The sequence below is a fragment of the Meles meles genome, chromosome 16 (assembly GCF_922984935.1).
Source record: "Meles meles chromosome 16, mMelMel3.1 paternal haplotype, whole genome shotgun sequence".
NCBI classification, from domain to species: domain Eukaryota; kingdom Metazoa; phylum Chordata; class Mammalia; order Carnivora; family Mustelidae; genus Meles; species Meles meles.
In genome coordinates this window covers 52,192,421-52,209,864 of record NC_060081.1, presented here as the reverse complement: position 1 = coordinate 52,209,864, position 17,444 = coordinate 52,192,421, and the positions used below count along the sequence as shown (strand labels likewise).

The 17,444-nt window shown below is 45.1% G+C and overlaps 1 protein-coding gene across 4 annotated transcripts in view; it reads right to left on the bottom strand.

Annotated features, from left to right (window-relative positions):
* The window catches only part of SLC23A2 (solute carrier family 23 member 2), a 128,111-nt gene that overhangs the window by 49,934 nt on the left and 60,733 nt on the right, over window positions 1–17,444 (bottom strand). For all 4 annotated transcript variants that reach the window (XM_045980960.1, XM_045980961.1, XM_045980963.1 and 1 more), the window contains one exon: window positions 2,932–3,030. In XM_045980960.1, the coding sequence (XP_045836916.1) occupies window positions 2,932–3,030 (99 nt within the window). The remainder of the gene's footprint in view (window positions 1–2,931; window positions 3,031–17,444) is intronic.

Below are 17,444 nucleotides of genomic sequence, written 5' to 3'. Positions count from 1 at the left end.
CCCTCACTATAAACAAAGTTCAATTCCTTCAACATCCCTCAAAGAGGAATCCCAGTAATACCGAGGTCAAGTTCAGAATGTACTGGCCGTGGGTCTTAATGCTATGGTCTTAAAGATTCATGGTCCGTGACTCAAGGCATTATCCTTCTGGTCTGTTTCAGGAATAAACCCCTTTGAGCGCATTCCAAGATGGGTATCTTGTAGCTAACACCATATTAACCAGCATTTACTATAAGGAGCTCAAGAGTATTAAGAGACACCACACCATAAGTCCAAGTTTTGTATAAAGTAAGAAAATACATGACAACTAATAGCTTGCTATAATTAGGAAAACAAACATGAATATGGAGAACATGTGGGGTGATCTCTCTGGCCCCCACTCCTCCTGTCTCTCCTGCAAGGTCCCAGTGTTAACTCATGGTCAAGTGTTCAAGAGATAAGGCTTTCCATGCCCTTGAAAAAGCAAGATCCCAAAGAGCAGTATCCTCTGAAGTTTTCTTTGCATGAATTCAAGACAGCAGAGGGCCTAAATTTCATTTCTTCTCTAAAACAAGGATTTTGATAGCACCTCTCTAATTGGGTTGTGATGAGGACTAACAGTGGCCCCTTGCCTGAATCATAGAGCCCGAGGTCTGGACCATTCGCACCATTCAATACATTACAGCTCTTCTCCCGAAACCTATCATTTCATAAAATAAGAAAAGCAGCCAGTGAAACAGAAAGATATCCTCTCTCCCTAGTATTCAAAGAAATACGAACGTTTCAAAGTTTAGACAGTGAAAAAGATTTTCAAACAGGCAAATGAATGTCTAGCATAAATGAGCCAGACATTCTTCCTGCCAACAGTTCACTAGAGTCAGTAGAAGGTACTGCCAGAAATGTTAAAAAGCCCTCAGTGTTAATGCTCATTGTTATTCATTTCAAAAGATGACCATCATTTCCTGGATAATGGAGGAGGAAGTCCAAAATCATGACAGCCTATACCCTGGAAATTCTGGTGACTCTGATTATGGGCCCAGTACACGAAAAATGGATAGAGCCTAAAGAGTCTATGAATTCAGAAGCACTCTGCTACAAGATGTATCACTGGATGCTGAGACCCAAGCAGGCCGGGCGGTGGCTCTCTGCCCAGATCCTGCTCTGTGGGCTGTGTCTCAGCTGCGGACGTAGGCATCGGCCAACATGTCAACAGTGGCTACTTGAATTCCTGCACTCTGAGGACCGCCTTAGAATCCAAGACCACCGGAATTTTAACATCTCAGCATGAATCTAATAAGCCTCCATAAAATTTGTAATAGACTGACCAAATTTATAACAGCTTGACCAAAAAGCAATACTGGCAAAGAGAGCCAAAAATGGGGAAAAAAACCACAAACACAAAAATTTGATTATTCTAGAATTTCAATATAACGTCCCTGTTCTTTATCATTTTAGTGATGACACTGTAAATTTCCAGTGCTAATACCCAAGCTGGGTACTATTTGCAGGCATCGACTTTCTAGTGGTCTGTTTCTAGAATATTAAGTGAACACTATCTAAAGTATAATCCAGGGTCACCTGGTTGGCTCAGTCAGTAGAGCATGCACCTCTTGATCTCAGGGTTAGGAGTTCAAACCCCACAGTAAGTGCAGAGCTTACGTTAAAAAAATACAACTGTTCTAGAATAATATTACATTATAGAAACTAATTAGTAAATTTTCACATTGAAAATAAAATGTACTTTAAAAGTCTACCAAATTGGAGTGGCCTGAATGGTTCAGTCTTTTAAGTGTCTGACTCTTGATTTTAGCTCAGGTCACGACCTCAGGGTCATGCTCTGCTCTTGGCGTGGAGCCTGCCTAAGAGTCTCTCCTTCTCCCTCTGCCTCACCCTCTTTTCTCTCTAAAAATAAAAAATAAATGTCTACCAAGTAAAACTCAAATGAAGTTGAGAAGTCTTAGAGCTGTTGTGAAACCTGTAAATATGTCACTTTTCATGAATTAGCCATAGTGACCGACCCCCCCCCCCCCCAAAAAAAAGGGAAAAAATAAATCAAGACATCTGGACCCTCTTTGGGCAGGCCTCTCCTGGCCCCTGTGAATAGGTGCACATATACTGACCTCAAAGAGATGGGAGGATGGGAGGAGGCAAAAAAAAAAAAAAAAAAAAAAAGATTTTCCCGTCTCAGTATGTGATTTCTATCACTCTGTTCATTGTCACAGTCTACATAAGCCATCCACTGGCTTCTCCTTTTTTTCTTTTAATTATGAAACAATTTAATAAAGCTTTAAGTACTTTAACTGAGGATATTTAATACTCTCAAAGACAGTTTCAATCTGAGTTTTCCCATCATCCAAATCATCTCCTGACAAGACAGGAGTGAGGAATATGAAATCTTCTAATACCACTAATGTGGCAATAATATCCAAGTAATACATTATAAAACATTCTAAAGTGTTGGTGCTAGGTCAGTTTTAAATGTATGCTATGCAAATCTACTGGCTTCTCTTATTCTCGTTTACTGCAACGGAGTAAGCATCAGGCACAACACAAATAACCACCTATGTTACTAGTTCGTCTAATCCTAACAAACTGAACAGACACTGACATTTTTATTCCCTCTTTGGAGCTAAGGCACCTGATACCCAGAGAGCTTAAGTAATTCCCCCGGGGATCTGGGTCACAGTAGCACCCAGAACTGAGTCCAGACGCACACTCTGAACCACCTCCCTCAGCATCCTGGTTGAGGTCTTTAAAAATAAGGACTTCTATATGGGTCTCACCTTAACTGCCATCAAGACAATTAAGTCACTTCCACTCCTCCTCATCCCTTCTATTTCCATTATGAAAAGAACACACCCAGTCAGGAGCATGGAGAGGAGTCCCCAGGAAAGACAGCCAAGCCCTGTAGCGGGCCTGGGACACGAGGAGGAGGCTGGGCCCAGGTGGTACCTTTTCTGCGATGCCATTTTCCGTCGTGTAGATTGCCATGAGCTCGGTGTCTTCATTGTCCTGTTCCCCGCTGGACGTGGCACCTCCATTTATCACCACCTGCAGAGAAATACTTCATTTATAGGCTGTTTCACCGTACATCGCTGCGCTGTGTGGTAACATTCTCCCCAGATGCCTTTTATAATTTTCGTAATGGACCTGAGCCGTGTGTGTTCTGCCTACCAAACTGGCCAAGTTTCGGGTTTTCTTAAAAGAACCCCTGGACAAGTGTGCACCACCTCAGCAACTACGTGTGTTTCTGGCAGCGGTGAGTAGTGCACTGCAGGTCCCACAGAGGAGGCCAGAAATGGAGCGCCCCAGAAAGCTCTGGGAGCGCCCCCTGACCCCTGGGAGGCGTAGTGGGGCGCCGGAGCCATGGACTCTGGTGGGGTCAGGGGGACACATCCTACGCTGCCTCAGTCAAGATCCCTTCCCAAGTCACTGCATGATGATGATTCTGAGCAGCGTCTCCGGGGAGAAGCAACACACACTGCTCATAACCCAACGTGCTGACGTTTCACACTGTGGTTACTATGCAAACTAGCCTGCCAGCGCAGGCACAGACAGGCAGTAACGGGTGGCACTGGACGGGCGTCGGGGCTGTTCATGCTGACAAAATCTAGTTTCTGGGCCCTCAAAGTAAGGACCAGAATTCATCACCACCGTTACCATGTGCCTGCCCTGATGAGGCACATGGAGTCATCTTAGGTCTTGGAAGCCTGTAGCAATCTTAAAATATTTTTACTCTTTAGCCAAATGGCTCCATTTCTAGCAATCTATCTTGAAAAATTGGTACTGAAAAATAACTATGCAAGAATAGCAGCACAACTTTATTTTTAAAATATAGAGAAAAAAAGACAAAGTACATAAAAGTTTAACATCTGGTATTGTAAAGTATATTAAAGAGAAGTAAAAAATCAGTGATGGGGTAAAAGATGGTCCAGCGCAAGGTCTATAGACCACAAAGGTCAGTATCAGTAGTTGGTAAATACCTGCAAATCAATAAAACAATCCACAGGAAATGGACAACTGACAGGAATCTACAACTCACAGGAAAAAATTTAAATATCTAAAACACATGATTAGCTATCCAACCTCATTTAAAATTATAGATATGAAATTTTTAAAATTTTCATTTTTTAATATAAATTAGGTTGATATTTTAAAAGATGAATCTGCTGTTGACCAGGGTGTGGGGAGAAAGCTACTCTCAGTTATCAGAGAGATTACATTCTTGGTGGACTGGCCTTTCTGTAGGGTAAGTTAGCACCAGAACAAAACAGGCATCTTCTTGGACCCAGCAATTGCACTCACAGAAACGCATCCTCCAGAAATATCCATGCAAACGGTATGCGCATTCAAGACTGATGACTGATATTTAAAATGCTAAATCCCTGTAAACAACCTAAATGTTCAAAAAAAAAAAAAAAAGACACTACAACCAATGGGAGAAAAAGAAAGATGAACACTGTGAGATATACTGATTTCAAAAATAATGTGAATGAAAAGAAAAAGCCATTAAAAAAGAAAAAATAAACTAATGTACTGACAAGGAAAGAACTCCGAAAAATATTGTTTCTTTAAAAAGTCACAGAATAGGGGCGCCTGGGTGGCTCAGTGGGTTAAAGCCTCTGCCTTCGGCTCAGGTCATGATCCCAGGGTCCTGGGATCAAGCCCCAAATCAGGCTCTCTGTTCAGCAGGGAGCCTGCTTCCTCCTATCTCTCTGCCTGCCTCTCTGCCTACTTGTGATCTCTGTCTGTCAAATAAGTAAATAAAATCTTAAAAAAAAAAAAGTCACAAAATGGAAAGCCTAGAATTATCCTAATTATGCTTTTTAAAAAAAAATCTTAATAACCTCCCTGTTTTGAACACTTGGGAAAGGATGTAGAAAGGCTCCAAACCAATGATAGGAAGGCTGCCCTAGGGACAAGGACTAATGATGGGGACACCTTTCATTTTTTATTCCCAATCCTCCTTTAACATTTGGGTCTTTTATAATTGGCATGTATTTTTGAGTTATTTGTTTGCTGCCTTTTTTTTTTAAAATTTTATTATGTTACGTTAGTCACCATACAAGTACGTCATTAGTTTTTGTTAGTGATCCAAGATTCATTGTTTACGTATAACACCCAGTGTTCCATGCAATACGTGCCCTGCTTAATACCCAACACGGGGCCAACCCTTTCTAAACAAACAATAAAAAAGATGTCCACCAAAACATTAACTGTGGTTGTCTTTAATCAATGGGGTCATTTTCACCTTTTTCCCTTTATGTATTCTGGAATTACCTATAATGAGGACAACGACTTTTTGCAATGGGGAGGAAATTATAACGACTAAAGATCTAATAAGCAGCCCAGCTTAGATTGAGGTGGTCCAAAGATATTTCAATCCCCCCTTTTTTAAACAGTTGAACAAATCAGGCAGTGAAAAATTCAACTTCTTATACAGATTGACAACCCAAGCATTGAGGGTACTTTAAAGAATGCCAGAGATCTGCACAACTAGTATGTAATTTTTACAGAGCAGAGTTTTCTTATGGCATCTCGAAGATTTATTTCTAGGACTACCTCTTAAGTCATGCGACAGCTTTTTTACACAAGTTACCTGGGTTTGGGACATTTGTTTGCCCGTAAAACCAGCTGCGAGCAAGACAGACCTTCCCAACCAAGTTCAAGTCTACAATCAACATACTATCAGAGCCACACTCCAAGTCCTATCACAGCAGTGCTCAGCCCACGAAGACGCCAAGATGTACACACACTCATGATGAACTCTCCTACAACAACAATGCTCAGTTACTAAATCATCAAAGAAACCCAGATCAGATTCAATGTCCTGTCCTGGCTAAAACCCCCTTCATCTGCACACATGGCCAGCTGCCATGGAACAACTGCTCCGTGGGGACAGGGCTTCCTTCAGGGTGTTGAAAAGGTTTTGGAACTAGGCAGCGGTGATGGTTGCCCGACACTGAATGTGCTACATGTCACTGAATTGTTCACTTCAAAGTGGTTAATTTTGTTAACCAATTGTGTGCATTTCACCTCAATGATTTTTTTAAATTCATATATCGGCACGAAACAGGAGATTTTGGCAGGATTTATAAATTCTCACGCCTTTTCGGACTTACTCCACACACACACTCTCTCTCTCTCTCACACACACACACAATGAAGTAAGTACTATAAGATGCAAATGCTTCCCAGCCCAGGCAAAGACTCACATAGTCATTCAACAAAAGGTCTGAGCACCTGCAGCGCCTAGGCCATGAAGATGCAGTCCTGGCACACCACCGCCCACCCCCCACCCCTGCCTCTAAGGAGTGCCACCTACAATAGGTGCCAGGCTCAGGAATTCAGACTGGAGACAAGGGCCCCTGCAGGGAGCCGCAACGCAGGGGCAAGCAGAGGCAGGCCACGACTGGATGCGCCCTGCAGATGGTCGCTCTGCTGGCGGCCCGCGAGTGGAAGGGCGAGGTGCGGTAAAGGGCTTGACAACAGGAACAGAGGCAGGCAAACCTTTAATGAGACTGCTGCTGGGCACTCAAGACAGCGCCTGGGCCAAGGTGTCAACAGCGCTCTGGGACAGGTAGTGTCATTCGGGAGAGAGAAAGGATGTGGTCCTAACGCGCCTGGAGACTGCAGGGATGGGAGCACAGCATCGTGGCTGCTGGGGGTTGGTGCCAGGCAGACACCACCACAGTCAGACAGGTAATAGACTAACTCTGCACTGAATGTCAGGGCTGGGGGGAAGGCATCCTGGCTGCTGTCCAGTACAATCGCCTGGGCCCTGGGCAGATGTGGGTCCTGGCCCCAAAGAGACTGGTGCAGGGAGGGCAGAGAAACCAACTGGTACAAGAGCAGTGTTTATAAGCCTATCTGAAAGGGGGCTGATTCCTGGAAATCACACAGGACGCCTACTTTCCCAGGCCAGGCAGGATGTTTATTTAACTATAAAGAGGACTGACCTACATCACCGTGATTTCTAACATTTTTCCACAGGTCAAGCCATGCCTGAGGACCTCGGACTCCACCTTCCATCCCCATTAGCCTCCAGTTCCAGAGCTGCACTGCTGCCCTCCACCCTGGCACCCTCATCCCCAAGGGGAGAACACATCCTACTCCAGCACTCCACCATGTCCTGGAAGGTAGGAGGTTCTGGAGCAAGCGGCAGATGAACCAAGTTTCTACTGAAGGGAGAGGAGGACCTGGCAACGGAGAGAGGGGAGGGCGACAGGAGGTGGGGACGCCCACCAGGGCGCCTGCCTGACCCGCTGCCTCCACCGTGTGTGCATGCAGGTAATGACCAAACATGACTGAAAAAATAAAACACTGCTTTGTTTTACTAATATGTTTCCTTTGGTTTACTAAATTAGCTATTCTGATGCTTTAGGGTTTTTTCTAAATGTGAAATTTTTTAAAAATCAAATTTAAAATCCATTCTTCAGAAAAGCACAGATTTTTAAAAGGATTAGAAAAAATGTTCCTGGCACTATCAGAACTTCACATATTTGAATCTCTAAATATTAATTCAACTGGGAAATAAAACACAAGTTGGAAAGCCTCTTTAATGTAATAAAACACATTTCTTTTTGTGTTGTTATTAAGAGCATGGCCGGTAACATGGCATCTTGGCATCTTTCATCTTAGGAAACTGATCTAGTTTTATTTTTTAAAAAGGGGGGGGATTATTTTTGGGAACAAAATGTCCTTTCTCCCCACCAAAACTATTTGAAACCAGACCTGATGGCTTTAAATTTTCCGCTACACCAGTATTGTAGAATCACTCCATCAGCTGTGAATCAAGCAGGTTTTCTCTGCCTGCATTTGTCCCCAGTATGCAAGGCTAAGGTGGTCTCTGTGTGGGACAGTGTGTCTATCACTCTGCAAACATGTCTTTCTTACTCAAGTATTTCTAGTAAACAAAGACAATAATGCTAATGTACTTGTTTCTAAACAGTAATCCTGAGATGGCCAAACGTATGGGAAACAGGAGAGACAGGAGCAATAGAGGAGTGCCGTGCTGAGGGTCAGTGTCACGGAGATATCCGCTTATACCGACAGCAAATGAGCCTGTGTTACTCACACAAAGTGGCAGTGAATGGCAGCTGAGGACACCTGCAAGTGGAAGGGGACAGGGACCTGGGAAACCTTGTGCCTCTGATCAGAGGTTCAGAGCTCAATTCATCACCTGCTTGGGTGTGGTATAAGTCACCCACCACTATCACGGGTCCAATAGCTAAGTGAGCCATTTTCTATATACTCACTTTCAAAGTAAAAATGAAGCACCCTAAACTAACTGTTTTCCACTCTTTTATAAGAAGATAGCACTATTCTTTCCCTCCTACACACACACACACACACACGAGATTATTTCCTCTAGTATCCGTATCTACAATTAAAATGTCTTTAAAGAACAGCAGTATCGGGGAGCTTGTGTGGCTCAATCGGTGAGGCTTCTGACTCTTGATTTTGGCTCGGGTCATGATCTCAGAGTCATGGGATCAAGCTCCACGTCGGGCTCCACACTGGGCATGGAACCTGCTTAGGATTCTCTCTCTCGCTCCTTCTGCCCCTACCCCCCACACCCCGGCTCACAGCACTTGCACTCTCTAAAATTAATTAAATAAATAAAAAGAACAAAGGTATCAAGATTAGTGTTTCTCAGCCTTTAACCCAAACCCCTTTTAAAAGATTATAAAAGAACATAAAAACCTCCCAACTACTTTCAATATTATCTGAAACTTCAAAATTAACTACCATGAAAAAGAAATCAAAGGGAGTATTCTACAACACACACTAAGCCTCCAGAGCTTGTCCGTCTTAGATTAAGATACTCCAAAAGATATAGTTGATAGAACATTCGCAATCCTGAAGTTGTCTGAGGCAACAAAGTCCCAAAGTCCCTGTTTCCCGTTTCCTCAAATATGGCAGCCCCCACGACACTCTTCAACGACCACTACTGCAGCCTCCTTCACTTACACTGCTCAGCTTCTTAGGGCAGCCTCTTCATTTCCTCAGCCCTCTCCAGAGGGCGCCTGGGGATGCAGTGGCCAGAGTACCCTAGGAGTTCCAGGTCCGCTCCCCTCCCCTGCCCCCGGCCCTCAGCAAGACTGTTTTTAGAGAGGAGCCATTGAGGTCTCACCTCTCCCTGACTCCAGCCCCCATGCCGAAGCACTGCGTGGGCTGATGTCCCTTTCGGTGGCCCACAAAGCCACACAGCCCGTGACAATGGTGATGGGGACAGCTGATGTTTGTGGGGCACAGATTCACGCCAGTACTGGCATTCGAATCCTTTCAGGTCCCCTGCCTGCCCCTCTGTTGATCTCTGGTTTAGGGAACAGAGAGGAGATGCAGAAGATAAGTGGATCATTTATTCACTGCCTACCCTGTACGTGATCTGAGGCTGATACGCATGATCTCATTTACTTCTCAAACATCCCAGACACAGACAAGGAGGCACAGCTCTGGCGGGAGTGCGACCAGCTCTCCCTCCATCCCCGCAAACTGCTACAACGGTAACTTCTAATAGGTCTGTAGCACTTCTGATCTTTGGTACAGCTCAGCACAGACAAAGGGGTTGGGGTGGGGAAGACAGATATTCACAAAGAACATGAACAGCCAAGGAACACAGGAAAAAAAGTATCCTTCTCATGAAACTAGTATGCTTTGCAATAAGGTTAACATACATTAGGCCAACATCTACTCTCACAAACACTGAGAAACAACCGAAGACCCCAGTGAAAGTGCAAAAGTTAGATCCACAACTTGCATTATGTCACATTACAAAGAACTTTTTCTTTTTTGTAATTTTTTTAAAAGATTTTATTTACTTATCTGACAGACAGAGATCACAAGTAGGCAGAGAGGCAGGCAGAGAGAGAGGAGGAAGCAGGCTCCCTGCTGAGCAGAGAGCCCAATGCGGGGCTCGATCCCAGGACCCTGAGATCATGACCTGAGCTGAAGGCAGAGGCTTAACCCACTGAGCCACCCAGGTGCCCCACAAATGATGTTTTCAAGGCATCAATATGCTAGGTTAAAATATGAAGCTAAAGGGCTTTATAAAGCAGTGTGTGTGTGTGCATCAGACTTTTATAAAAAAAACTCTCAAATATTTGCTTCAAATCTCTAGAAAGAAATATACCAAAACAGCATACTGTTTTTCTGGCTGATGGGACGCTAAATGATTTGTTTTCCCCTCATTACGTTGTTCCATAGTTTCTAAATTTTCCAGAGTGAACATATTTCTCTTGTAAGTAAAGAAGTTATACAAATAATGAAACAATGACAGAAAAGAAACCTAAGTGAACTGTAAGAAACAACAAGGAAAAGAAAACCACGGTTTTCTCGCTACTCCCATTTCATTCCAACACCACATTTTGGACCATGAAGCCCGGGGGAAAACGTGGATGCTTTAGAACAGGTACAATTAAAGGGGATGGGGGAAACAAATACCAGGTAATTGGTGCCATGCAACTGCCCAAGCCTGTCGTCCTCAAGTACTGCACCAAATCCTAACAGGAAAGGAGCCTTTTCTCCATCAGAATTATGGACTTAGATTACGGTAAAGAAATCCATCTGAAATACCTTACCTCTAACTGTTTAAGTCGGGGATCCTGCCTACCTAGCTTAGGTAAACACAGGGTAGGAGTGAATTGAGAATTTAGAGGTAAGGGGTTCAGGAGGTATAAACACCTCCAAGAAAAAGAAATCTGAATGCAAAAGACACAGGCAGGAATGACAGACAGGGCATGGAAAGGAACATGGCCGGGGGGGCAGGGAGACCAAAGACCCCAGCTGACAGGAGGATCCAAAGAACGCAGTGGCCCCCGGATGGCACCGATGGTGGGAGGGCTAGATCGGGTGGGGAAGGGGAATCCTGGGCAACTGCTTTTATTGCACGTTCATCACATCTGGTAATGCCTGGAGCACAAAGCAACCCTTAAATAAGAGCAGAATGGACAGAAGGTACTTTAAGGCCCAGATCCTGTGGATTTGGCCACATGCAAAATTAAGAGACCAACAGCTAAAATGCTCGTCGACTTTGTAAACCTCCTCTAGGAAGGTGATTGCACCAACTCTGTTATTTTATCATCATTTATACCACATTGTCTGTGTCCCAACTACTAGGTGGTAATTTTTTTTATTCTGAACATCTCTCATTTAAAACTACCAAAGCTCTGGAGCGCCTGAGTGGCTCAGTCGGTTGAACGTCCAGCTCCTGATTTCAGCTGTGCTTGTGGGGTCCTGGGACTGGGCCCAGTGTTGGACATGGAGCCCGCCCGCTTAAGAATCTCTCTCAGTCTCCCTCTGCACCACCCCCAACTCATGAGCACTTCTCTCTCTCTCTCTCAAAAATGAGGTAAAGAAAGGAAGGAAAGGAAAAAAGAAAAACTACCAAACTCTATTTGAATTAAAAGCTAAAACACTATGGGTGCCTGGATGGCTCAGTTGGTTAAGCGTCTGACTTCCACTGAGGTAGTGATCTCAGGGTCCTGGGATCGAGCCCCATGTGGAGCCCTGCATCCATGGAGAGTCCGCTTCTCTCTCCCCCTCTGCCCCTCCCCCCATTCTCTTTCTCTCTCGTGTGCACATGCATGTACCCTCAAATAATAAAATTTTTAAAAAAGGCTTAAATACTAAATACTTCTGAAATCTCAAAACCAGAGCATAAAAATTAATTTTTAATAGAGCACTTGGCAGGCTCAGTCAATGGAATATACAACTCTTATTCTCAAAGTTGTGAGTTCGAGCCCCATTTGGGTATAGAGATTACTTTAAAAATCTTAAAAATTAATTATTTAAAGATTTACTTTAGACAGAGATAGCACGAGCAGGGGAGAGGGACAGAGGGAGAGGGATAAGCAGACACCCAGTGGGGAGCCCCATTAGAGGTTCGATCCCAGGACACTGGGATCATGACCTGAGCCAAAGGCAACACTTAACCAACTGAGCCACCCATATGCCCCTTTAAAATTAATTTTTAAGAACACAAATTCCAAAAAGAACAGAAAGAATCTCACACCATGCATCAAAATCATTTGTATCCCATCTTTCCAGTGTTTTTACTTCAAAGCCTGTATCAGGATATCCCCTTTCCTAAAAAATATTTTCCAACTGATAGACTTCGAACAGAAAAGACTGATTATCTTGCCTATTCAGTTTTGACCTGTTGAGAGCATCCCCTCCCTTATCATGGCCACTACGCAGTAGATTCAAGCTCTTCTCCTGCACAAAGAGAAGAGTGAGACCAACCCCTCTGGGAAGCTGCAGCAAACTTAATTCTCCTCATCCTCTGACCATTCTCAGAATCACACACTGTTGATCCCAAGATCTAATTATTCTTCAGAAAGAGAACATTTCCCAAGACACCTATTACTACCATCCAACTGAGACCTCGGTGTTAAGATCTAACAACTCCAAGCCTACTTAGGAATGCACTAAAGAGATCCCACAGCCCCTGTCATTAAAGTCACAAGAACAAGGGTGTTTTCTAGGCTTCCATGCAGTTTTTTAAAGACAGCTATTTGCACAAATCTTGTGCCTTCGTTTCACTGCTAAGGACGAGCCTGTTCAAATCTGCCATCACGGGGTCAGGGGCTTAGAGGAGTCACAGTTACATAACATGATTTCTTCACTCATCCATGTCTGCCCAGCTCCCTTCTCTTGAAGAAAAAGCAAGAGGACGGGACAGGAAAGAACGGGCACCTGTCTCCTGGCAGCAGTTTCCACAGCATGGCTCTGAGCTGCTGCTCCCCGACCCAGTACACCCAGCTGCACCAGGGATCTCTTTCGGCCTGCTATATCGTGACCTCCTTTCTCATCTCACAATCCATCACCTTTTCCTACTCAAGGTTTAAACTTCCTTCCCTTCACCAGTAGCTCGAAAGACAAGGACAATGTCTTTACTGATGCTGATAAAATCCCACAAATCAATGGCCAATGAGGAAGGCCCTCCATTTCTGGTTTGCTGGATTACAGAAGTGGTCAAAGCTGGCACACGTCTACAGGAAGAGAAAAATGCATTTGTAGTAACTACAGAAAATGGGAGGGAGGAGACCCGCCTATATTTTCTGATCCATTTCATAGCCTTCCAATTCAAAAATAGTTTTTCTCGTTTAAATGCTTTACTGTATTTTCTACATTTCCTAACGTGAACAGGTATGACTTTTATAACCAGAGCTGGGGTTCTCATGTTTAAGTCTAATCATATGGAAGAACTTTCTAAAAGTTTCTCTGAAAGAGCTAAAATGTTTCCAGGCTTATGCCTGATTATAATCAAGGTCGCCATATAATGTATTATCCAAACTAGGCCCCTCCAGGACAGGGAAATTGGATGGACGTGTGTGCAGGAACAAGAGACCCGAACCAGGACCGCCACAGCAAACCCAAACGTCAGAGAGCCTGTGTGTGACCTTCTTACAAGCCGCTTCCTACCTGGTGACTCAGAAGCGGTTTTCTATGCTACAAGATGCCAACGCAACAGTGTTCAGTGTAGATTTCAGCTGGTCACCCCTGCAGTAATACAGCAGAACCTGCACCCTGGCTGACAGAAGACAAGAGGAGGGAACAGATTTCCCAGGGGCCAGGGATCAGAATTTCCCTGATCCGAAATGGACACAAAGCATCACAAAAGAGCACTCTTTAACTCAACTCCATGTTTGATCAATACCTCATCTCCCCACACCAACTTTAAAAGAAACAAACAAAAGCCCTGGGGATCCATCTGCTTATTTCATACTTCATTCCCCCAACACACCCCAGGGTGCCCAACCCCAGTGCCTCCAACCCTTACCTCACAGCCCACACCCAACCCAACACTATATCTGGTCCCAGGTCACTACCTCTTTGCTCCTCTCAGAGCCACTTGGGCCTCACCCACCTGGCTTTCCTCCTAGATACCCCCAAGGACCCCAATCCCCAGTTTCTCCACCCCGGCAGGTCTGCCAAACCCTGACCCAAACACCTTCTCATGGCCTCGTTACCCCACTGGGGTCTGGGGTGCATCCCTGCAACAACTCTCCCACAAACCATCAATCCACTCCACCCGGCACAGGCCACACCCTGATAAATCCAGCAGCCCACCCTTACTCGCCATCTACAAGGCTCACAAGCCTTTGTCACGACTGTCCACACGCAGCTTTCTTGGTTTCCCTCCTGCCACAGCAACTACTCCTTAACTACCCCTTTGCTGGCCCTCCTCCACCTCCACACCCTGCTGGGCCCTTGGACCCTCCCTTTCACCCCTACGGACATTATCCCCCAGATGCTAACATTCCATTCCCCAGCTCTAAATACCCTCTCCCGCTACCCACACCCAATGAGTAGCTCCGTAATCTTCAGCCCTGCTTTCTACCCGTGTCCCGGCGGCCAGCTCCCCACCCTGGCCTGCTCACTGGTCTGCCTCCCCACACCTCAGTACCTGGCCACTTCTTCCTGAGGTTCAAGTGAGATACCGGAAGCTGTCCTGGCCTGCCCTCTCGTATACTTCCATTCCCCTCCAGTCTGTGGGTACCCGGGTCAGCTCTGCTCCGCAGCCCTACCACCTCTCACCAGGTCCACAGAACCAGAACCCTGGCTGAAGCCACTGTCAGCTCAGCCGCCCCGTGGCACTCAACTCCTGACTGGTCTGCTCCCTGCTCGGCAGCCACAGAGATCCTTTTTAAACTAGGCAGAGGAGGTCGCTCTGCTCAAAGCCCTCCAACAGCTTTTCCTCAGGGTCAGGAAAAGCCAAAATCCTTCCCAGGGCCACACGGCCTACATCTTCTCTGTTGACCCCATCCTGCCCTCTGTCCAGCCACATCACCTCCTCACAGTCCCTCAGACATCACCGCCACAGCCGCCTTCCCTCAGAGGCCATCTCCTCAGGGCAGCCTTTCCCGGCCAGCTGAACGTGCAACACTTCACCCCTAGCAGCTTCTACCCCACTTCCTGAGTTTATTGTTCCCATTCGTATTTACCTACATCTACACAGCTGACCTATCTCTAGCATGTGCTGCCTGTCTCATGACCAGCGTGGAAGCTCTGTGAGGTCAGAGATTTTCCTCTAAGTCCCTGCTATTTCCCAGAGCCTTAAACCTGTGGGAAGCACTCAGTACCTATTTTTAAGGGATAAATCAATTAATGGCCTGCGGGTCCTAAATGATCTTTATCTGACTTCACATTCTGCTCCTCGTGATCCCTCTTCCGTGATTTATTTTATTCACAGAATTTGTCACTGGCTGCCATTTGATGCTTCTGCTTCTTTGTCCATCGTCCACCTCCTCCCACTGTCGGAAGTCAAGGCCAAGAGCGCAGGAACCAGACAGGCCCCCAGCAAACATTGGCTGCAGGCAGAGAGTCCCTTTTCCAGCCTGCCTTCCCAGACCACAAGCCATTCTCACCTGGACTGCCAGAGCCCGTGACCAAGCTTCCTGTCCCGAGGCCCTTCCTCTCACAGCAACCAGGCAGGAATTCTCTACCCTGAAGCTCCAGCAAATCGGCTGCAAGCATTTATCCCCGGCTGCCCACCTCCGTTCTCTGTATTCTGACTGTACCAAGCTCACGCCCAGAACGAGACATGGCCAGGCTGCGCCCCGGCTATTCTCCCTCCTCCTGAGCTGCTTCACTGAGATGTTTTTCAGGACTTTGAGGCCATCTCCCCTGAGAATCTCTGACAGGCCAAGCCCACCCCCATAAACATGGCTGGGCAGGGGGTCCTTCGGGGGTGCTCATGTAGCACCCCACGCTAAACTCAAACTCTGACACTTAGGGTTTGATTGCAGACATGCCTTAGGGAACCTTCAACACTTCAGCCAGCTGTGAACTTGGCACTGGAACACCGGTGTGCTGAAACCTGCTGTACTACAAGTGGGCCTCTGCCAACACAAAGTTCAGGCTATTAACTTGGTGTCCCCTGCACAGCCCTCCGAGTTCAGATGACACAGAGCTCTCCACACCCAACTGCAGACCTTTTCCTGCAGTCCTTCCTGACCTGTGCCCTTAAGGCAGGACAGTTCTTCAAGACTGTTCACTGTTTTTCTGGTTCTAATTTCTCGCCATGTGGCATTCACTTATACTACACATTTCCTACTTGCCTTTAAAAGCACACAAATTTGCCTAACAAGATTCCCGTGGGATAAGGAGAGCTTTTATTATGTTTCTTTTATTTAATATCAACTCTGATCACATGATCTAACTTCTGTGAGAAGTTGCAAAGCTCCCGCTCTTCCTGTGACCTATTCATTATTCCTCTACTAAATAAGGATTTACTCTTTCTCTCTTTAAAGTATTATCATGGACCTTTGTTCTACTTTGTATAAAGAAATTCTGATTCCCAGGGTGCCTGAGTGGCTCTGTGGGTTAAGCATCAAATTCTTGATTTTGGCTCAGGTTATGATCTCAGAGTCATGAGATCGAGTCCTGTGTCAGGCTCGGCGCTGGGCATGGGGCCTGCTTAAGATTCTCCCTCTCCACCCCTGCTCATGCATGCATGTGCTCTCTAAAACAATTAAAATATAAAGAAACTGATTCCCTTTCCATTTGAGTTTCCAAAAAAAAAAAAAAAAAAAAAAAAGTCAGCCCTTGCCACATCTGAGGAAATTCTTATCCAACATAATGCAAAACCACAGCAACAGAAGCAGGGAGACCTGTCGGGTGGCAGGAGAGGGAAGAAAATCTCAGAAGAAACACTCAGAAGAGGATTTTACACCAGACAGAAAACAGAACAACTGGAGAATTATTTTAAAATAAGTACATTAGGGTCCTCGGTGATTTAAATGAAGAATCATTTTTAAACAACACAAACACATACATACAAGAAATTAACAACCAAAAATAGGCAGGAATGGAAACAGAAATCTCAGAAATAAAAACTACAATACCTGCAACAAAAATTCAACATAAACACATGACTGTCCACAAGGAATCAGTAAACTGTAAAATAACACTGGGGAAACCAAACAGAAGTTACCACTAGCAAAAGACAGTCAGTCTTTTTTAACTGCAAAGAAAGCAGTTAAAGAGAAACACAGACTGGAAAACTGTAGTGTGTAATTAACAGACGTTCATCCAATAGTTGAGAGCAAAATAGTTATTTTCAGATATACAAAGACAAAGGTAGTGACCATTCACAGACCCTCAGTGTTTTTGTTTGGTTTGTTTAATGAAAAGTGATCAAAGAGGGAGGGAGAGGAAAACCAACAACAGGGAATAAATATGAAAAAAGATAAGATATGCTGTGGATTTAACTAACTGTAGAGTATCACAATTTGAAAATGAAAACAAGTCAACCTAAAACTCTCTGCCATAGTGACAGGGCAGGTGGGTGGGAAAGGCAAGCTCAAGTTCATGTCTCTCAAGTAGAGGGTGAGGGTAAACCATGTGCTGAGCTCTCAGGCAGCAGGAGAGACAAATCAACACCCGGGCACAAATCTTCCTTTTCATTTTTCAAAGTCGATCTAATTTAAACTTGGAAAACCACCTTGCCTCTTCCT